Source organism: Ornithorhynchus anatinus, chromosome 17 (genome assembly GCF_004115215.2).
Source record: "Ornithorhynchus anatinus isolate Pmale09 chromosome 17, mOrnAna1.pri.v4, whole genome shotgun sequence".
In the NCBI taxonomy this organism is placed as follows: domain Eukaryota; kingdom Metazoa; phylum Chordata; class Mammalia; order Monotremata; family Ornithorhynchidae; genus Ornithorhynchus; species Ornithorhynchus anatinus.
In genome coordinates this window covers 31,913,113-31,936,742 of record NC_041744.1, presented here as the reverse complement: position 1 = coordinate 31,936,742, position 23,630 = coordinate 31,913,113, and the positions used below count along the sequence as shown (strand labels likewise).

At 40.1% G+C, this 23,630-nt stretch overlaps 1 protein-coding gene across 3 annotated transcripts; it reads right to left on the bottom strand.

The window, feature by feature from the left end:
• Window positions 1–1,375: 1,375 nt before the first annotated feature.
• ARL6 (ADP ribosylation factor like GTPase 6) lies at window positions 1,376–22,819 on the bottom strand. Of its 3 annotated transcripts, XM_007657360.3 has the most exons (9): window positions 22,526–22,817; window positions 20,226–20,326; window positions 15,513–15,663; window positions 13,236–13,297; window positions 11,686–11,754; window positions 10,015–10,109; window positions 8,513–8,642; window positions 7,217–7,272; window positions 1,376–3,230 (listed from the first exon to the last, which is right to left on the bottom strand). In XM_007657360.3, exons 3-9 carry the CDS (start codon window positions 15,633–15,635, stop codon window positions 3,205–3,207), a joined length of 561 nt encoding a protein of 186 aa, XP_007655550.1. In that variant the 5' UTR covers window positions 15,636–15,663; window positions 20,226–20,326; window positions 22,526–22,817; the 3' UTR covers window positions 1,376–3,204. The 3 variants fall into 3 exon arrangements, with proteins under 3 accessions (XP_007655550.1, XP_001515651.1, XP_039770417.1); XM_001515601.5 differs by lacking the exon at window positions 20,226–20,326; XM_039914483.1 differs by lacking the exons at window positions 1,376–3,230; window positions 20,226–20,326 and adding an exon at window positions 5,077–5,141 and having other exon boundaries at window positions 22,526–22,819.
• Window positions 22,820–23,630: the final 811 nt, after the last annotated feature.

Genomic DNA, 23,630 nt, shown 5'->3' with positions numbered 1-23,630 from the left:
GCAGCCCTGGCAGACCTGCAGCCAGGACCAGAAATGGGAGAATGAGTGGAAAGGAAGGGGATAGTACTGATCAACACATTTGACACAATGGTCTACATGGGCTGCTCTTTGTTCTGGCTCTTTTCATATCTTCAGGACCTGCACAACTAGAAGGGACTGAAAGACACAAATGGAGGGCTTGAAGGAGGAAGACTCAGGGAGGGAAATTAAGCTGAAATGCGAAGGGAAGGAAACAGTGTAGCCTAGTGGAAAAAGCACAGGCCTGGGAGTCAGAGGACCCAGTTTCGAATTCCGGCTCTGCCACTTCTTTGCTGTGTGACCTTCGGCATACCATTTAACTTCTATGTGCCTCAGTTGTTTGAGTTGTAAAATGCGGGGGGTGGGGGTCATCAATACCTCCTCTCCTGCCTACTTAGACCGTGAAGCGCCACGTGGGACAGGCACTATATCTGACCTGAACAACTTCTGTCTATCCCAGCACAAAGAACAATGCTCCACATACTGAAAGAGATTAACAAATATGACTTTATTATTATTATTATTGATATGAGAGACTTACGTCCTATTGGTAATGTAGGAATATGGGTAATGGTTATGTAGCAGGGTCAGTGTCCTAAGATGTGACAGATCCTGCCGATACATGCTTCACCTACAATAACAGACAACAGAGAAGATACAAAGACGTTCATCCAAATGTGCAGAGCTACTTTTAAAAAATCAATTCTGCATGCTTGCTCTCAAGAGATATAAAGCCCCATCAAATCACAGAAGGCAATGACTGCAGTGGCAGTAAAGTAGGGGTGGTGACAAAGAGGAGCCCTGTTCAGCTCATCCATTCTAAGACAAGAGAGATATCTAGCTTTTAAAGCATACTTCAGACTCCTCTCTTTCTCCCCTCTCGTAGTTCCCTTAGCTGGCCAAGCTCTCTTCCTGGTCCATAGACAGGAAGGATGTTGGTTGGTGAGAAATTCCTGATGCAGGTCAAGGATTTATGATAACCAACATCCAGGCTTTGTTAATAGTAGATTATTCTGATTGCAATTTAGGTGAACATTTAACATTGACTGTATTCTACAATTTTACCTACTAAAATTAAATTATCCAGCATATTCAAAATAAATGACATATTAAAATCTTGATTCTTGGAATATCATCGCTTAATCCATTTGACCTTGAATGACAAAACATAGCATTAGTTATTAGCAAGACTGCAGCCAGTATTAAATCTGGACAAACCACAGAAAACAGCAGTCTAAGTCAGATAGATGCCCTTTCTAAGTTCATCATGTAGCATGCCTTTACACAGAGAACAGGCAATGGGAATTTGTATCATGGTTCTTCAAGTGTGTCTATGTCTTTTTATTAAAACCACAAGTACCTTCCCAAATTTTAATCACAAAAACCAAAGTAAATTCCGAGCTTTCTAGGACAAGTATGCAACATTTTTAGCAAACAGTTCTGTAAATGGAAAATACAGAACATGACTCCTGGCAGAAGACTAACAGCAGTTTTGTTCATTATGAAAACTTCATTTGGAACCAAAATTGAAAACATAATGGTTTGAATTTCACAACACAGTCATTCTCAAGTGTAAACAAAATTGCCTGAATACTGGAGCTTGGATTTGTCTGTGACTAAAATGTATTTGATTCAAATCCTAAATGCAAAGCAGTTGCTGAAGCCTAGATTTTAAAATCTTACAAGATATTTCTGAAGCTAACACAGAAAACTAATGTATTTTTGCTCCTGAATATCAATCCTGCCTGTTTGTATGTAATCTTTACATCAAAATATTAAGTAGAATTGAAGTTAAAGAAACAAGTCAGAAATTCCCACATTCCAAGAGGACACTAGTTTTGTTGAGTGTTGATACGGCAAAAACACTGTTTAGTCTAAACCTGAAGTCTTCCTTCTTATTTCCTTTCTGAAACAGACTGTTAAGCTCTTACTGGTTTCAAAATTAGTTTACCTTAAGTGTCTGTGAACACACAGATATTTCACTTTTCCTGGGCCCAGTTCCATATATTTGCCACATATTTTCCTTCTCTCTTTGTGTATTTTGAATTCACTCAGAAGGGGATATTTAGAAAGGCTCCAAATACACATACTTTCAACATAACAGGAGTTCCTTTAGAACTATGGTTTCCTCAGAATTGGGACATAACCTTCCATTTATCTTTTTGGAGAAAAGCTATGAATGGCTACAAGTCTAACTTGTTTCCCAAGAAGTAAGCATGCAGGCTTAACATAGTATATATATTAAAATAAAGATTTTGCATATTTAAGATGCAAACTTATATCTAAGAGACTCTAGTAATATTCCACTAAAGCACACACATTTTTACATAGCATTATTGACTAGCTGAGTGACAAGTTCAGGGGGCTAAAGAGACAAAAAAAAAAATTAATGTCTAAAGACTAAATGTCAAAGGGGGTCAATACTTGTTAAACATCAATCCCCTGAAATCTTGTGAATCATCAGCTTGATCTAGTCAGTGGAAGAAAATCATATACATTCAGTTTCTGTAATAAAGTTCTGTTATATACACCAAAACAAAAGGCTCAGAGAAATTCAGCTGTTAACCATTTGTACTTCCTTAAAAGCCATACTTACAATTTTTTTTACTCTAAACACCACACAACCATCCACGTGTTCCATTTTCACTTTATTGAGTTTAACACATCACAGATAACATTTTAATTACATAGCAAATACAAAGCATCTCCTTAGAAACATCTGCAGTCATTTTTCAAAACATAATTTACACTTAAAACTTATATAATGCACCAAGTTTTTAAAATGTTGAGACAACACACTATTAAATATTCAAAATATTTTAGAGAGATAAAAAGAAAATCCATGAAAGATAAAATATGATTTTCCTGGTCTGTGTGTTGAGTTTTACACAGGAAAACTTTTTAAAATGAATGCAGACATTTAACCATAGATTGAATGGCACTCTATCTCTTCTGAAGGAAGAAATAATCTGAATCTAATTCAGGAACTGAATTAGCATGCCTGAGATGCTATGTTCCTATGAGTTTACTATTTCTGAGCTGGTGGAAGCAAACGGGAGATTGAACTGGGTTTTAAAAGTTAAGTTTTTTTTATGGAATTATAGCCTTCGATCCTCTTCAAGGAATAGACACTTTTAGAATGAAACAATCACTTAAGTTCATGAACTTCTCACCATCACTGGGTTTTCATGTCTTCACTGCTTGAATCTGATCTACAAGTAAAAATAAATTTAAAAAAATGTGTGAGGTTTGGTTATATGTTATTTGTTAAGCACTTACTATGTGCCAGGCACTGTACTAAGCACTGGGGTAGATACAAGACAATCAGGTTGGACAAAGTCCATGTCCCATATGAGGCTCGCAGCTTTAAAACCCCATTTTACAGAGGAGGTAAGTGAGGCCCAAAGAAGTGAGGTGACTTGCCCAAAATTTACACAGCAGACAAGTGATGGAGTTGGGATTAGAATCCAGGTCCTCTGACTCCCAGGCCCGCACTCTTTCCATTAGGCCACACTACTTCTCTATCACACTTGACCAAAGACTTGACCAGAGACTTCACCTCAGTGGTGGAATGAGGATTGAAAGAGCAGACCAGTCACGCCTGGAAGCAGATAAACTTAGGCAGCGGCAGCTCTCTGTTCCCAACATGGACAGGGGACCCAAGCTGGGAGCCATTCCATCACAAAATCCCTCTTCAGCTGCAAATGTGCCCATTTGTCCCTCTGCCCCGCAGAGGAGTGGGAGGGCTCATTATCCTGTAAGTACAAGGCTGTAGTGCAGCCTACCAAGCTCGAAATGAATGGCTGAGCTGCTCATATTCTGCTCCTGACTTTTGCCTATTAAATAGTATTTCTGAAGCACTTACTATGTGTCAAGCACTATGCTAAGTGCTGGGGTAGATGCAGGGTAATCATGTTGGACCCAATGCCTGACCCACATGACGCTCACAGTCTAAGTTGGAGGGAAGAGGACTCATGCACCTAGGAGTGTGCCCTGTAGAAGTGGCCCCAAAGGATGGTTTGGGGGATGACTGGATAGACTTTTTATTCATTGTCCAAAGCCTCAAAGGCCTCAACTGCCTTGAATCATACAGGCACTGACTCATGGGTGCCCTTGTGTCACGGGCAGGAGGAGGCTGAATTGTTTGCTACGAAGTAAAAGGACTGACCCTTTTCCTTCAGGGTCAAGAGGAGGTGAAGACTGTGAGGAGGTGATGGATGGGCAGTTGAGTTGCCCGCACTATGATGAGGTTCCAACCTGCATCAGTCATAACAGTGAGTGTGACATTTTCCCTACCCAATGTCCACTCCTTGGCTCTTGCCTCATCCCACCCTATGGGCCGGCTCAGTCTCTTACCTTTATTAACATAAATCCTCTCTTCAGTCAATCCTCCAGGTGCAATGGGTACAAGAGCACCCAAAGCCTGTCACCCAAGGCAAAGTTGCCCCAAGTGCTAAAGTCTATTTAATCCTCTACTCTACATCTATATACTACATAATAGGTGAACAAGAACCATATTTTACCAAGTTGGAGGCATATGTAATTTTCCACATTGCTAAACATTTAGTTATGGCTGTTGGTACTTTACAGAAGTAAAAGTAGCAAGAAAATATCCCTGAACAACAGTGGGTGTTTTTCTGGTCAATATAATATATGCTTCCCCCTACCATTTACACTGTGAGATCCTGAGAGGCAGGGGTTTGTGTCTGACCTGATTATTTTATATCTACCCCAGAGTTTAGCATAGTGCTTGATATCTACTAGATAATTTAAAAAAAATATAGAAAGCACCATATTCCCTGGCAGTATGCAAATAATATATCTCATGTTGCTGTACAAGAAGACTAAATATCTTGACTTTTGAATTTAGACCAAGAAGAGGAAGAACAGGATTCTTCCAAAAGTTCACTGTTACGATGCACAGGTACTGTGCCAACATGTACTATGTTAATTGTTGTATTGTACTCTTCCAAGTATTTAGTACAGTGCTCTGTACACGGTAAGCGCTCAATAAATATGACTGACCTAGCATCCATGGAGAGATGCAGGAAAGGATTAAGCAACAACCAATGCTTATTAACAATTTCCTTTATGATTTTGGATCATTCCTGACACCTAGTGGCCTAGTTAGGAAAGGAACAAGAAAAAACAAAAATTATTCCGTAGTTAAAATGGTTTTGACTAACCCAGGAGGAACATAACCGAAACCAATTGCCAGAAAGCACAACTGGTTGCTCTGCCATACTGGGAAAGGGAGACAGCTCTCTCTCTCTAGCACTCTTGCTCTCTTTCCCTCTCTCTCTTCCCCTCCTGCAAGGAGGCAGCTGCGACCAATACAGCTACTACCACTCTGGTTTGAATCACCTCCTGCTCTCCCAAACAAGTCTTGGGCTCACTGTCATTTCTACATCTTTACAGGGAAGTGGGAACAAAATGGAGAAACCGGGCTAGTAGAGCAGATCTTAAGTGGAACTGACACTTGACAGTCTGACATGGCTGTGCTGGCTGCATCATTCGCTCTAGCCGTTCAGCAGAGCCTCCACTTGCAGCCACGGCTACCTGGTGTGAGCTGCTTCCAAGATCCTCAGTCTGGGCCCAGGATGCCCCTGCTGTCCTCATCAGCCAAGCAGAGGAGCCCACGATTGGCCACATGCCCTCTGGAGCAGTAACCCGGACCTGGAAGGAGTTCCCAGTGGCAGATTGCACTGATGACAACAGTGCAATTACATAATTACACAATTGTACAATTATACAATTGTACAACGAAATTTCACTTCCTTTAAAAGTTTTACAAGGTGACTGTAATTTCATTTCTTCTGTTGTGTAAGTGGATTTTTAAAAAATACGATTATACCTATGCAGAATCATTTAAAAAAGCCCATCCTAAAAAGTCAGCATTTTATAAGTTTCCTGAAACACAAATAATACCCAATAGGGCACATGTAGGTAGTGACTATTAGAAAGATCCAAAATGTAAATTGTAATACTGTGCCCACTTTCAATAATTAGGCTTCATCATAGTATTTTCCATGTCAGCTGCTGGCAACCCTGATAACTTGTGATAATATAAAATATGCCACCACTACTTCTAATGGTGATTATTAGCAAAGCTAAGTGGCAAAAATGTCTGCAAGATGACCCTGAAATATAACTCTCAACACAGACGGCTCATTAACACTGAACATAAAAGTATCCTTCACTAGTTAGATTCTGGAAATGGTTTGCTCAACTGCCACATCTTCCTTCTGGGACTGAGGCCAAAAGATTTCAATATTTTTATGGTCCCAAAATCTTCCTGCATAGATGTTTAAATTGTGTGGCTAAGAGAAACTAACAACTTCAATCAATCTTATCTATTGAACACTTACTGTGGACAGAGTACCGCATTAAGTGCTTGGGAGAATACAGTATAACTGAATTGATAGGTAAGTTCTCCGACCATAAAGAGCTTACATTCTAGAAGTAACAACATCTGTGGACAAGTTGTTTAATTGCAGGGCAAAATGACACTTATCTAATAACCAATTCCTTATTTAAAAGGCAAAAAAACATTGGGAGGAAGAAGGGAAGAGACTAAACTTTGATAGTAGAAGAACTTTTTTTCCTGCTCTGTTACGGTTATTGATGAGTGTTTTAATGTAGCAAATGTTTGTGGGTTTATGGCATAACTTTTAAAGAAAAAGTGTCTCTTCATCCTAGAGAAAACATTATTTCTCACTTGTTATTCAAAAAGAAATGTTTAAATCCATCACGAGATTGTACGCTCCTTGAGTCTATGAATCATGTCTTCTAACACTATTTAATTTTCTCAAGTGCTTACTGGGGAAACAGTAGACATTCAGTAGAATAAACTGTATTATGTGTTCACAATCCTCAAACTTGTCACTTTAATAATAAGACTATTGATTAACTTGTTTCTTTTTCAAAAAATCATTTTTTTTTTACTGGTACTTAGATATTTTTCCACTTGTACTCCTTTTCTTTTTTTGATTTAGCTAGCATTTGCTCCACAAAACAGATGGAAAAAAACACGATGAGGTGAATTCAAGAGGACAGTGGAATACTCACTGTGTGGTTTTTTCTGGCAGCAGGAATGAATGGGAAAAAAAAAAGTGGTGACATAAAAAACATAAAATAACGAAAAGTTAAATGGGAAAGAAACAGAAGGATGGAAATGGGTAGAAACCTTTAGAGGTACCTTGGAGCCAGTCTACTCCTTCTTGTAATCCTTCTCCTTTAATAGCATCACTCGCACTAAAAGAAACAAAATGAAGACAAATTAGAAAGATCTGGGATGCAGCTGAATGTAAGAGTTAATATTTGACTCTGCCATTAGGAAAATGGCCCTATATCTGTAGCAAAAATTATCTGAATCAAGTTAAACACCAAACAGGAGAGAGAAGGATTAAAGCAACTGATTGCTCAGGGGTAAAAACAAAATAAAAATACATTTCATTTTCTGCAAAAGCCATTATTCATTGACTGGTGGGGGTGGAGTACATGGAGAGTTTAATTTTATGATGAGTCTGCTGATCTCTGATTTCCAACTTTTGTCAGAAAAGCATATATCAAATTCTCCAGCTGGGTGTCGTGTTCTAGACATTGGGCAAAAGTTAAGAGAAGAAGCATGTGTAGTAGATAGAACATGGGCCTGGGAGTCAGAAGGTCATGGGTTCTTATCCTGGCTCTGCCACGTGTCTGCTGTATGATCTTGGGCAAGTCACTTCATTTCTCTGGGCCTCAGTTACCACATCTGTAAAATGGAGATTGGGACTATGAGCCCCTATGAGTGGGGCAGGGACTGTTCTCAACCAGATTTGCTTGTATCCACCCCAGCATTCAGTACGGTGCTTGGCTACATAGTAAGCTCATAACAAATACCACAATTATTATTTTTATTACAAATAAAAGCTACAAAATAATTCATTACTAGTTTTCCTCTCATCAGAACACTTCCATAATTTAAAAGTGGACCTCCCTCAAAAAGGTGTTATTGACAAAAACCTAACTGTTTAATTTCATAATTCAGAAGAACAACAAAGAAAATCAATACAAGTTAAAAAAAAATCCAGTAAAAAGTAATTGCCTTCTTCAAGAACTTTCTTTTCATGGAACAGACAAGACTGAGGTTCGGAAGTTTGTCTTTCTTATTACAAGAGCCACAAATATTTAACAAAAGGCAAAAATACTGCTTGGGAGTACACTGAAAATAAGTGTTAAAAATGTAAAACCAATAAGATATGATTATATTGTTACTAACAATTACTCATTTGTAAAATGATTTACAAGATAATCATACAGAGGGATTTTTTTCTAAACTGTCTCAAGTACACAATTCTGGAAAATGAGTAATAGCTTTCAAAAAGACATCAACAACAGCAACTACTATTGTAATATTCAGCAGACTGTAAAATTCCTTTTGAATACACAAGAAAGATCAACGATAGGGAAATTTGGGGGAAGACAAATGAAAATATTAGAAAACTCTACCTACCAAATATGCCAGGGTTTATCTTTAATGCTTTCCAAACACAACAACTGAGACACTTTTACAGATGTCACGGCATCTCTGAGATCCATCTTATTCGCAAAAAATAAAATAGGTATTCGACGATGCTTAATATCTAAATAAGAAGATAAAGCAACATTGCATGTTGTAAAAAGTGTGATCCTTTTTAGGCTTTCCCACATGGAGAAGGAAAAAAGAATATTTCACTGCCAAGGACCTGGTTCTTTCTATATATTGCAAAAATAAACACTTAAAACACTTGGATTTGTGAAGTTAATGAAGCCTTCATCACAAAGACATAATATTCCAGGAAGCAGTTTTTACTTCTAAGGCAGGAAGGAAAAGCAGGGTGGCCTAGTGGAAACGGCACAAACCTGGGAATTAGAGGACCTGAGTTCTTATTGCAGCTCTGCCAGTTTTCTGCTGTGTGAGCCTGGGCAAGTCCCTTCTCTGTGCCTCAGTTCTCTCATCTGCAAAATGGGGATTCAATACCTGTTCTCCCTCCTACTTTAACTGTGAGTACCATGAGGGACTTAATTATTTTGTATCTACCCCGGTGCTTAGGACGGTGCTTAGGACAGAGTGAGCACTTATCAAATACTGAAATTATTATTAATAAGGATAAGAGGGGTGATGCCACAAAAGTTTCTACCACCAGTACACATAATCAGTCTTCTGACTTGAATGCTGGGTAGGCCTTCTTTTCAATTCTTTTTTTTTTTCCTGGTATTTGTTAAGCACTTGAATCAATCAATAATAGTTAATGACAGAATGCCTACTATGTACTGTACTAAGTGTTTGGGGGTGTATAATAGAATTAGACACATTCCCTGCTCATAACAAGCTTACAGTCTAGAGGGGGAGACAGATATTATTATGAGTAAATAATTTATAATATATAAAGGTATGTACATAAGAGCTGTGGGGTCAAATGTCCAAATTCATTCATTCATTCAATAGTATTTATTGAGCGCTTACTATGTGCAGAGCACTGTACTAAGCGCTTGGGATGAACAAGTCGGCAACAGATAGAGACAGTCCCTGCCGTTTGACGGGCTTACAGTCTAATCGGGGGAGACGGACAGACAAGAACAATGGCACTAAACAGCGTCAAGGGGAAGAACATCTCGTAAAAACAATGGCAACTAAATAGAATCAAGGCGATGTACAATTCATTATAATGATGGTATTTGTAAAGCGCTTACTATGCGTAAAGTACTGTTCTAAGTGCTGGCCAGGGGGAGGATATAAGGATAAATGAGTGTCGATTTGTGTGTCAGGAGAAGGTAGTGTGGATATGGAAACCAAATGGGGTAAAATGACTGTAGAATACTGGAAGGAGTCAAAGGAATAGAGGGCTCTGTGGGGCAAAAGTAACAGTTTTGTGGGGGGACGGGAGTATGGGACAGAGAGTGTTTGAGGAGGCTTGTGGGCAGGTAAAGGAATTTCAGAATTGGTGAGGGTAGAGTTTGCTCACATACACTCACCTGGATGATTCAAAAGAGTTTCAAGTTCTTCTCTGGCCACCACCATTCTTAATTTATCACTGCTATCTATGACAAAAATAATAGCCTGGCCTTCCCTGTATAACAGAGAAAGGTGAGAGAAACATTGTAAGTGTCCTTAATAACTGGCAAAAAGCTGAAACATCCTTCCTCATCAATAATTACATTATTCAGCAGGACAGAGTATTAAAAATCACACATCTGTTGCTGGTAACAATAGTTTCCAGGGAACAATAAGAACTTTCTGAAATATTCTTTCTTGTTTAACACAAAGGAGCTGAAGGAAGATTCCCTAGAGAGGATCTTTTAGATAAAATTGTTTTTCAAGCACGGTAGTTCCCATTGGCTCAAATAAGGAGGAGGGAAGAATTTCTAATGGTCATTAGGAGTTTTTAGTAGTTCCCAAGTATGTCAAGGGAATATGCTCCAGTATGCAAACATCAGTGGGATTTCGCAACACACATTAAAACTACAAGTGATAATTTTCTCCTGAAGTGTTCACACATTAATAGACAGAACATGAAACAGAATGCAAAATAATTTTTAAAATTTAATATTTTCAAAACTAAAATATTTCAAGTGAAGTTCAGCACTGCCACCATCATCGGAAGAACCCATTATTCTACATAGTAGTCCTTCAAGGATTCATGGATTTTACATTTGCAGTTTCACCTATTGGCAGTTGACTGCTGCACCCATACTCACAGTAGTGGCAGAAGTGCATTCTGGCCCAGCCCCCTGCCCCGACATCTGCCTCCTCTTTGATCACCAGAAGCCACAGCCCAGCTTCTCCCCAAAGCCAGGTTTACATTAGTGGCTGGATGGCCACATTCCTCTCAACCCAGCACCGAAAGCCCAGTTGAATATATTTTCCAGGAGGCTAAGGCAGCTGTCAACCAGGGGTTTGTACTGTCTAGTAATGTTCACTGATGGAATTCATAATTTTACCTAATTTTCTGGAGTTTTCCCTAACTTCTCCCTTGTAAATATGGCCTTGATACTTTCATGATTTATGTTCTAATGACCAAACTGTACTATAGTACTCTACATAACATTCCACTGAGCAACAGCATGGAAGCAAAAAACCTTCATGTGCTTAAATTCTCAACAACAACACTGCTGAATTTTTTATTATTTAAAACTCATGTTTCAAAACATACATTTTAATTAATTGAACCATAAAGTTTAAATTGGAACAAGTTAATATACCTAGATAGGCACAGAATGAATTTAAATTCTCCACAGAATAGAATGGAGGGAAGAAAAATTGAAAACGAAGACTATCAGACAAACTTTTCTGCAAATAAAAGCAAAGTTGATATTAGCACATTCAAAATATAAAAAAAATAGAGAAAAAAATCTCTCATTCTACAATGGAATTGATTTTTCATATCTCTTTCCTACAGTCAATGAGAAATATTACAGTCATCACTAAATGTCTTTCGTTACAAGCACTATTCTGATTATAGCTCACCTAAAAACTCACCAACTTTTATATTGGTGTACTAGAACCTGAACAGGGGTGTAAACTATTTCCTCACCCATGATGCTCCTCAGCTAACATAAAAAGGAGATAAAAATGACAAAAAATTTATGCCAGAATATTGAAAGTCTTTTATCTACTTTAATCTGTTGTCATATGGATTTACTTACTTGTAATAGTGTTCCCAAAGATTTCTATATCTTCCCTGACCTGACATGTCAAACACCGTGAAAGACAAACTGGAAAAGAAAGTTACAATCAAAATATGGAATTAACTGAAAATGCATAAATCAATTTTTTTTAAAACCCTTGAAGCCAATAAATCACCCTATATAGATGAAAGGTTTGTTGCTTTTTGAAAAAAACTTGATTTACTTTATGGGAAAAGTAATGTGAGATGAAAGATATAAAAATAGTGGATTTCCATGGTTCATTTAACAAAAATAAAATTTGATTTTTAAAAAATCTTAATATAAAATTTTGTTTCACTTTACTTAAAGGAGGTAGTGAGGCTTGTAGGAAACAGAACAGGACTGGGAGTCAGGAGACCTATGTTGTTGTCTTGGTTCTATCATGTACCTGACAAATGACCCTTGGCCAGGCATTTAAACTTTTCTGTGCCTCTGTTTCCTGGGGAAAAATACCTATTCTCTATCCCTTCTACATTATGAGCCTTCTGAAGGGCAAGGATTTCAATTTTTTTAATTATCTCAAATCTATCCCAGGGCTTAGTATATCACAGCACTTAATAAATACCATTATTATTAGCTGAATTAAACAGGAGTACCACTTCATACAAGGTAAATGAACAGATTAACCCACAAATCCCTTTAGGAGCAGAACAATTTACATGAGGCCCAGGTGGAATAACTGCTCATGGACTTGCTTCTTTTATGCTAGTGTGTTTAGGCAATCAAAATTATAAAGGAATTCACAGCCCAACAGTAATTCTCACACGAGCAGAGCTCTGGCTTCGAATCATGCTCGTTTTCATGTCCACTGTAATTCTAAGGTGGGTGGGAGGAAGGGAAAGGACAGAAGGGCTTGATTTATAGTCTCCAGGGACTCCTGTGCATTGTATTTCTGGAGCTGGCTTAAAGCACACTGGGAGATTCCACTGTCAATACTCCTAATACAAGTCCAAGAACCTCTCTGTATGGAGTTATGAACATATCTACCTAAAAGCTAAGGAAACACATACCTTAGGGAAGTATCCCTTTTGCCGCAACTGAGATCTATTCCTGGGACCCTCTCTGTTCACAGAAAGTGAGGACTGAACCCACTGGGGAGAGTTTAAGTGGGGGTACAGGGGAAAAGATTCCTTCCAATATGACTGGAACTACAGTTCACTCATTGTTTTTAGGAGAAAGAGTTTGGCAGTGGCAAAGTATGAAATACCTTAATCAATCAGACAGACAGGTTGATGCTGATTAAGGGGCAAACTCAGAGGTGGGAGTAGTTGTTTGGAAAGCCAAGGCATTATTAATTCTCTCTGCATGAAACATTAGATTAGATAGGAGATTGGTTTGGTTTTGGATGGATTTCACACATAAAGAAGGACTTTCAAGTATTTGGGGCCCCAGGATAGTTCAGTCAGTGAAACTAAATTTTGGGGAGGCATTTAGTGATTACTGGTTGGCAATAGCCAGTTACACTTCAAGTGTTTATCATGAAATTCTCATGCAAACGAATCTGCAGTCATCTAATAAAGTTGAATTACCTGGATGTCTTGAATTTCTCTATACTGAATCCTATTGTAGGAACTATGTCTTGGGTTTGAGCCTTTCAAATAAAAAAAAATCATATTAATGCACAAATGACTAAAATGCAGAAATAGGAAGGAGGAAGAAAGGAAAGAAGGGAAGGGAGGAAAGAATTTAAAAGCTCAAACTAAGATTTAAACCAAAACTCTCCCAAATAGATCATCAATACCTACTTCTCTTGTCTATGTTTCCATCAGCTTAATTAGGTGGTAAAACACTTTGTGATAAGAAGCCTGTTTTTAAGAGCTAGAAGAGACCACCTCAGTGTCCCAGATCTAGGAAAAGAGAAAAATTTGTCTTCACCCACCACAAGAACTCTGGGGTTTGGCTTCATCCAGGGCAGTACATAACTGTTGGAAAGTCAGTCCCTTTGCTTCCTGGGAAATGTTGTTTCTCCTTTCCTTCTCTGCAATTCCCTTGCCAACTTTCAACAGAACTTGATTGGATGTTTTGACAGCACAAAGTTCACACCAAAGAATGATCATAGAACAAGAGATCTAACAGATTCCACTTGAGGAGAACACTGATATGTTAGCCTTAGGGACATTAAGAACCCTGATACACAGAATCCACCCTTGCCTCTCCATTCAAACAGTCTCTACATTGGTCAGAGCACTTTTAATATCCCATCTTGGCTATGGCATCAGTCTCCCAAATGATCCCTGTTCCTCTAGCTCATACTTAACTTTGATGCCCATACCATTTTCTAAAATGTTCTGCACAATATCCTTGCCTCAATCCTCATAAATCTCCTGTAAACCACCAATGGTCTCTGCATCAAGCTGAAACTCCTCGCCACTGGCTGTAAGGCATTCAATCACTCTCTCCCTCTTACACTCTATTTCCACTTCACCACAGCTTGAACTCTTCATTCCTAAACTACTTATGCTCTTACATAAGTATAATATAGATTAAAAACAACAACAACAACAAAATACTTTTCTTGGACTTGGATACAGCAGGAAATGGAATCAATTTCCTTGTATCAAAAGTATAACCAATTCTATTGCTCTTGCCAGCTGTATGCCTCCTTTCTCCCTTGCTTCACTTCAACATCTGAAGTGTAATTCTAATATCAGCTTTAGTCACTATCAGCTCTTAACAACTCAACCATTTGACCAGTCGGATTATCTTGTGATCCCCTCCTAACAGATAAATAAAAATAATGGGTAATAACACTGATGGAGAAGAGTTTATAGGCTGCTCACTGGGTGAAGAAGGGAAGAAAAATGTCACTTGGTTTAGGTCAATCCAGTTTCAATGAAGGAAACCTAAATACTGATGGAAAACATCTATTGTCATTTTTATATATAGCAGGCTGCTATCTATTAAATCCTAATAAAGTTTATTTTTCACCATAGGTTCGCGGTCTTTTATGAATTAGAAAATTTCCTTAGGCAGCAAAAAAAATTTAAGTGCTTATTAAAACCATTTTTGGCCAGTTAACTTTCTGGTTATTCAGACCCTGATTTTACCAACAAACTTAATAACCACAAGAAAGAGCTTACCTGCTACAAAATGGACCTCAAACTTTCACTGTGACATATGTTTACTCAACAGCAAAGGGGCCAGGTTTACTGTTCTTTCCATCTTGGCAGAGTGACAGATACATCAACAAAATGACAACACTGAACTCAATTTTCTTACATTGAAAGGCAGGCTGAGCCTTAGGTTATATGGAGCAATCCTGGGTTTACAACCTTGACTGAATGTAGTGGTAATTTGACAGGTCACACAACTCTTGTTTTAAGAAATCCCCCAGGACTGAACTTAAGTAGTATTCAAAGCAAGGGAAAATGACTCAAAAGGAGAGACCCCTTAGTTATCAGTGGTTTTGCTGCATCAATTGACAGCATCCTTGGGCTCCATCTCACTTGACTGCGCATGAGTGCCCCCAGGAGGAAGAAGGCAGAGGAATACAAGGTGAAATTCGAATGAATCCATCAGCAATTTGATAAAGCATAGAGGAGAAGGATGCTGAAAGCAGAGGTCACAGTATTAGTTATCTGCGGATTTCTCTTACTGTCCTGTATAAGCAAAAGGTTTTGCACATATTTTGCAAATTATACCTTGGTGATACAAAAATGTACTTCTCTAAGAAAATGACAAGTCAAAATAAATTCATGGCACGATAATGAAGATGTGTGACAGAACTCAGAAGAACAGTTAAAGTTTTACAGGCTTAGCTTCTTGGAAATGTAGAAAGGTTGGAAAACGATTAAGGGGCTACTTACATGAGATGGTTTAAGTTTGTTAATAATAGTAGTTTTGCCGCTGTTATCTAACCCCAGGCACAAAACATGAACTTCTTTCTTCTTCAGGCCAAGCAAGCTGGACAGCTTGTCCAGGAGTCCCATAATGATTATTCAGTCATTCAAATGTCAGCTGCAGGTCAGAAGAAAGAAGACAGACTTTAAGTATCATCATCCATCAGTGGTAGTTACTAAGTGCTTACTGTGTACACAGCACTGTAATAAGTGTTTGGGAAAGTACAATACAACAGAGTTGGTAGCCACATTCCCTGCCCACATCAGGCTTACGGTCTAGACAGAGACATACATTAATATTGAAGCATAAAACATAAACACTTATGGATTAAAATTAATCTGCAGATTTTACTTTAAAAATTTGGCTCTATGAGAGCAATGTCACTGTAGATTTGGTAAATGCAATCAGTTAACAGAGGGTAAGCTGATTACCAGAAAAGAGCCTTGATTGAAAAGCAGACTGGCTGCATGACAAAATGCCTTTGAAAAGCTTAGGATATTTCTCAATACTTTTTCTAGAGAGAAAAAAAATGGCCAGATCTAGAGTACTGAGCCCAATCTAAGCTTACTTGGACAGACTTGAGAATTTGAACAGGGTACAGGCAGCAAATTTCAATGACTGGGTGTAGGGAAATGGTGCCTACGAGAAACTGGATTACCTTGTCTGGAGGAAAAAAGGAGTGATTTAATCAATCAACTGCATTTAATGAGCGTTTACTGTGTGTAGAGAGTTTGGAAGAGTACAGTATATGTGTTAGTAGACAAAGAGCTTACAGGCTAGAGGGAGAGGCAGACACTAATTTATGAATAGGTACATAAGTGCTGTGGCATTGAGAGGAGTGAATAAAGGGTACTAATCTAAGTGCAAGGGTCACACAAAAGAAAATGCAAAAACAGAATCAAAGTTAAGAAATAAAGGATACACTGATCCTATCCAGTGGATATAGGAGAACAACAAATTTTAGAACCATAATAAAAATGATGTGAAACACATCTTCCATATAAGATATAATTAGAACCACTTTACATTTTAGTGGTTGATAGCAATGGAAGACTGAACATAAAATAGGCCTGAGATATATGGAAATCATTTTAATTTGGAATGTAAGACAAGTTCCAGGTTGGATTTTATGTGGGATCAAAGATGAAAACACAGTTGTATTGGGAAAGGGCAAAGAGGAAGAAAAGAAAAAGTTTACCAATCAATCATTACAGTTTGCATAGTAACAAGAAGCCACATTACCCAGCTCTTAGAACAGTGCTTGGCACAGAGTAAGTGCTTAACAAATACCATCATTATTATTAATCTCTAGGAATGGTAGCTCCTCGGTCAAGAGGCAAAGCCAATTAGTAGGGAAGGTCAGGTTTTCTGAGCTGGGTATAATCACACAACTAAACTTATGTTTAAAATGTCAGCCCTGGGATTCCTTAAGACTCACCAGAAGTTCTTTAAACCACAGTATTTGAAATACAGTATGTCTGTTTCTGAAATGCATGACAAGAAAGGCCATATTGGCAACTGCAAAATTGGCAACAATGCAATTATGATATTACATTAATGCAATAAGATGGTATTTTCTTATCCATTCAATATACAATTTTCTGGAAATTCTCAAACCTTAAGTCATACACTATCACCTAGAAATATGGATCTCCTTCAAAATAGCACTAAAGTTGTATAAAGGAGAAAGGGTGAAAAATAACTCTAAAGAAAACATTGTCAGAAAATGAATGTGTAAATGTAGCTAAAGTCCCCTCAGTCCCACTACTATAAAGGAAAACCACACCATCTGATGTATTTCTGGAATATAAAAAGTCATCAAAATTCAGAGATGTTCTTTTAGATTTGGTTCCTAGAGAATAAAATGTTCTGCATTATGGCAAGTCTTTTTTCCTAAAGTTTATAAATAAATATACTGCTTCCTCTCTTAGTTACTGCCTAATCCTGGACTGAACTATTTCATGCTGGGAAACTGCACAGTGCCCTGACTCCAGTTCATAGAGTCATCCATAGATCCCAATTTTGTACAGTATGTGTAGCCGAACACACTCATACTGGTTCAGACCGAACTTAGATGACTTCCTGGAACTCTGCGTTCTTGATGATGAGGGTGAGAGGGCTGAAATGCTTGGGCTTAGCTGTGTCTGAATGGAGGGCTCACAGCAGTCCCCGGGTGAGGTACGTGACAAAAACGTGGCGGCTGGGCCAGAAGGAGGTCATTGGTGACCATGGAGAGAGACCACGGAGAGGTCACTTCATTCACCCTGATTTTTACTTGACACATAAGTACGCAAATTATTTGTTTAGACCTTGACCACTTTGTACACGTCAATTTTGTTCTCCAAGACATCCTATTCTTCAACTCCAACCTTCTCTTAACTTACCTCTGCTTGGAGAAGGACTAGAGGGACAAGGAGGGCTGAACTCTCCTGAACTTAAAAGAATAGTTGACAGGTTGTGGACGCAGATTAGGGAGGCCTGGCCCTGAATAGGCTCTGCCTTCCTGGAGGGTCCAATGTTACCCACTGGTCCTGAGGCACCTCTCTACTCAGAGTCAGAAAATATGGGTCCTAATCCTGACTCTATTTGTTTGCTGTGTGACCTTGGGCAAATCACTTCCCTATGCCTCAATTAGCTCATCTATAAAATGGAGATTAAGACTGAACCCAATGTGGGACAAGCCAAATTCCCTGTATCCACCCCAGTGCTTGCAACAGTGCCTAGCACATAGTAAGTGTTTAACAAGCATGGACTGTGTCCAATATGCTTATCTTGTACCTACCCCAGACCTTAGTACAGTGCCTGGCTCATAGTAAGTGCTTAACAAATACCATATTTTAAAAAAAAGAGAGAAATGTACATTCTGTCGCAGAGGTTCAAATTAACTTTCAGCCTCCCAACTTCGAGAAGTTACAATATTTTAATTTCTTCTGTTCATTTAAACAAACCATGCCTAAGGCAGTCACACTTCTCAGTTTAGGACAGAAAACCAGAAACAAAGGGAAAAGATGAAAGAGACTTCATGGAATAAGCTGACATTTTAAAGTTATAAGTTAAGGCAAACTCTGCCATGTACTTCACTTACCTCTTCCACAGAATTGACTAAAAATATAGACAATGATGGTATTTGCTAAGCACTTACTGCCAAGTATTGTACTAAGCATCAGGTTGAACACAGTCCCTGTCCCATATGGGGCTCGCAATCTAAGTGGGAGAACAGGTATTGACGACTCTCCTGAGGATGACGAAACTGAAGCACAGAGAACTTATTTGCCCAAGATCCTCAACCGGCAAGTGGCAGATCTGGGGTTAGAACCTAGGTCTGAGAGTCAGAGCCTCATTGCTAAGTCCTATACATCATGAGTGGCAAGCCAGCTTCATTTTAACTGTCCCACTGACAAAGATAGGAAGAAAACACAGATAGCGAAACTTGATCTAAGAGTTTTCTGAATACTGTAAACCAGAACTTCTCTCACACAATTACTCTTACATTTAGACACTAACTTTTCCAGTAGGAAATACTTTTCAATAAAGTTTCAAAATCCCCTTCTGTGGTCCACAGAAATGAGTGTTTGAAAATGCCATTCAATAAATGTTGTAGCTTTCACTACAATCAAATGGCTTCTCAGTGCTTTCTAAATTACACACCATCTCCTGGCTACGGCCTTCAAAGCTGTTTTTCCATCAACTCCCATCATATTTCATTACCCTCCAATTAACACATTAAAGTTCTCTCTCATCTCTGTACCACTGTCCAATTTTGTTACTTATGGAAAGAACAGAGGGTTGTGAATTAGGAGACCTGGGTTCTAACACTAGTTCAGCCACTAGCCTTGCTGTGTGATTTAAGGCAAGTCACTTACCTTCTTTGTGACTCAGTTTTTTCATCTGTAAGATACTGGTTTTCCCTTTCCCTTAGCCTGTGAGTCCTATGTAGGACAGGGACTGTGTCCAATCTGTTTACAGTGTACCTATCCTAGGGCATAATACACAGCTTGACACATAGTAAGCATTTATCGAATATCACGATCGTCATGATTATTACCTCCTGGGTGCCTAGAATGACCGTTTCATGTTCCTCAAACTACACCACTGGTTTCCTTCACATCTCAGTTTAGAGCTCATCGTTTCAAGCAAGTTTCCCCTAGTTTACCTTCCCATCCTCTTAAATGACCTTACATGACCTTTGCTCCATCCCTCATCTTCCCCACACTCTTAGAACTATTTTTTTCTGTATATGGAATTCATACATACAGAGCAGCAACATGGCTTAACAGAGCATGGGCCTGGGAGTCAGGAAGTCATGGGTTCTAATCCCAGCTCTGCTACAAATCTGCTATGTGACCTTGGGTAGGTCACTTCACTGGGCTTCAGTTACCTCATTTGAAAAATGGGGATTAAGAGTGTGAGCCCTACGTGGCACAGGGACTATGTCCAACCTAACTTCTATCTACCCCAGTGCTTGGAACATTGCTTGGCACACAGTAAGCACTTGACAAGTACCATAATTATTATTATTGTTACTGGTCAGTCTCATCACCTGTGACTAAAATTACTAACTTCCAAGTTTTTTGTGCAATTCCCTGCCTCTCCAGGGGCAGAACACTGGATTGCCCAAGCTGCAATTTATTGCAGCAGACATAAAACAGATTAAGTGCAGGGTCTAAAAATTTAACTACCTTTCTTGAAGTTCTTGGAGTCAACTGTCAAGCCATGTAAACACACTGCTGAGTTGTTTTTTTTTCCCCAAATGGCAAACTCCTTCCCTTGTCAAAGTATACTGATGGAGAAAAGGAAAGTGAACATGAAAAGTCCAAGCCCGACAATCTCAAAACGATTCTGCTCCCTGACATCTTAAGTGCTTATTTACTTCTCGTGCAACTTATTCTTCAAAAGATATTCCTTCTCTCTCTGTCAAATGAAAAAAGCCCCTTGGAGGCCAGAGCCAACACCAACACGGTTAAATCCTGTGGATTTGCCAAAGTAAACAGCAATGTCAGCCTATGGGATCCTCCCTCCTCCTCCTCCTCATCAAGGGCATTTATTGAGCACTTACTATGTTCAGAGCACTCTATTAAGCACTTGGGAGAGGACAATGCAACAGTAGTAGGGGAAAAGGGGATCCAGTAACTTCAAACCAGTAGACATACCTGCTGGGAACACTTCTCCGACAGTTCATGCAACAAATAAAAGACCTCCTTTTCCCCAATATATTCCAAAGCAGAGTGACTGCCTTCCTTGAACTCAGGGCCAGGGCAACTGGGGAATACTTGATTGTCTACCTTCAGCCACTGGAGTGGGCGCTCCAAGCAGTTGTGACACTCCTCCCCCACCACTGAAAGCAGCCACCTTCAAGGGCTTTCCCCAAATTAGCCTCCACCTTCTCTTCTTTTCACTTGTTGCAGGCTTGGGGCGCGGCGACGAATGGCCGGGAGGATATGGGGGAGGAGACTGGACAGTGCTCTGCACATAGCATGCACTCAGTGGCAAGAGCCCAGGCTTAGGAGTCAGGGGTCATGGATTCTAATCCCAGCGCCGCCACCTGTCAGCTGTGTGACTTTGGGCAATTCACTTAACTTCTCAGTGCCTCATCTGTTGCCTCATCTGTAAAATGGGGATTAAGATTGTGAGCCTCATGTGGGACAATTTGATTACCCTGTATCTATCTCAGCGCTCAGAACAGTGCTCAGCACACAGTAAGCACTTAAAAACTAACATTATCCCGGCTCTGCCACTTGTCTGCTGTGTGACTGTGGGCAAGTCACTTAACTTCTCTGTGCCTTTGTTACTTCATCCTTAAAATGGGGATTAAGTCTGTGAGCCTCACGTGGGACAATCTGTATCTATCCCCGCGCTTAGAACAGTGCTCCGCACATAGTAAGCGCTTAACAAATACCAACATTATTATTATTATTGAATGAATGAGTCGATCCATTTCGGAGGAGCCCAATCCCCGGCAGCCCGACATAATGGAGGGAGGGAAAAGGAGGAGGAGGAAAAGGGGGAAGAGAAAGGTGGGACAACAAGGGGTGGCCATGGGAGAGGGGTTTCGACAGGATGGGCCTCAAAAGAGCACTAAAAAAGGATGGGGTGGGTGAGAGTGATGAGGAAGAGACTGGAAGCCTTTAGGGTCCCCGGTGGGAATATAGGAGAGAGGGAATAGGGGGAGAGGGATGGGGAGGGAGGAAAAGAAAGCGGGCCGGAGCCTGGAGGGATTGATGATTGATTTATATTGATGCTACTGATGCCTACTTGTTTTGTTTTGCCTCCCCCCTCTTCTAGATGGTGAGCCCGTTTTTGGGCAGGGATGGTCTCTATCGGTTCCCGAATGGTACTTGCCAAGCACTTAGTCCAGTGTTCTGCACACAGTAAGCGCTCACTAAATAATTTTTATTACCCTATTTATTTTGCTAATGAGGTGACCATCCCCTTGATTCTATTTATTGTGATTAAATTGTCTTGTTTTTGTCCGTCTCCCCCGATTAGACTGTGAGTCCGTCACTGGGCAGGGATGGTCTTTATCTGTTGCCGAATTGTCCATTCCAAGCGCTTAGTACAGTGCTATGCTCTGCACATAGTAAGCGCTCAATAAATACAATTGAATGAATAAATACGATTGATTGAATGAATATGAATGAGTGAATGAATACGATTGAATAAATGTATGAATAAATACGATTGAATGAATATGATTGAATGAATGAATACGATTGAATGAATGAATATGAATGAATGAATACGATTGAATGAATGAATAAATACGACTGAATGAGTAAATACGATTGAATGAATGAACAAATACGATTAATTGAATGAATAAATACGACTGAATGAATAAATATGATCAAATGAATGAATGAATACGACTGAATGAATGAACACGATTGATTGAATGAATGAATAAATACGATTGAATGAATAAATGAATACGACTGATTGAATGAATGGGGGGAGGATGGGGAGGCCCCAACACACTCACCTGAGTCGCCGCCGCGCCTGGGGAAGAAGAGGAAGAAGAAGAGGAAGAAGAGGAGGAAGAAGAGGAGGAAGAAGAGGAGGAAGAAGAAAAGACGGACAGAAGAGTGGAGGCGCCGCCGCCACCGCCCCGGAGCGGGCGAGACCGCGTTCCCTTAGCAACCCCGGCGCCCTTCCGCCCGGTCGTGGCGGGTTCCTTTCTGTGTCCCGCTCGGGGATGGTGCACTGCGCACAACGCTGCGGCGCCGGCGGCCCGAGCGGGTCCGGAGCGGGGCTCGGCTCCCGGGGGCTTTCCTCGGGCCTTCGTCCCCGGACAGCCAATCAGCGGCCTCGCTCGCGGACAGGCGGGCCCGCCCACCAATGACGAGCGGGCTGGCCGCCCGGGGGCGGGGCGAGCGACTCCCAGCTGGGGAGGGGCTCCCCCCCCCCCCGTAATCATGGTGGTGTTTGTTAAGCGCTTACTCTGTGCAGAGCGCCGTTCTAAGCGCTGGGGGAGATACAAGGTCATCGGGTGGTCCCACGTGAGGCTCACACACTTAGAGAAGCAGCGTGGCTCAGTGGAAAGAGCCCGGGCTTGGGAGTCAGAGATCATGGGTTCGAATCCAGGCTCTGCCACTTGACAGCTGGGTGACTGTGGGCAAGTCGCTTAATTTCTCTGGGCCTCAGGGACCTCATCTGTAAAATGGGGATTAACTGTGAGCCGCACGTGGGACAATCTGATGACCCTGTATCTACCCCAGCGCTTAGAACAGTGCTCGACACATAGTAAGCGCTTAACAAATACCAACATTATTCTTATTAATCCCCATTTTACAGATGAGGTCACTGAGGCACAGGGAAGTGACTTGCCCAAAGTCACCCAGCTGACAAGTGGCAGAGCCGGGATTCAAACCCATGACCTCTGACTCCCAAGTCCGGGCTCTTTCCACTGAGCCACGCTGCTTCTCTCTCTCATATATATAAAATATTATTATATGGAATCCATTATAATATATAATGTTATGTCACTGATTTCCCAGTATAATCCAGCACATTAATTTGCTCCTCTAACGCCAACCTATCTACTCATCTATCTCGCTGCCAACCCCTCACCCATGTCCTGCCTCTGG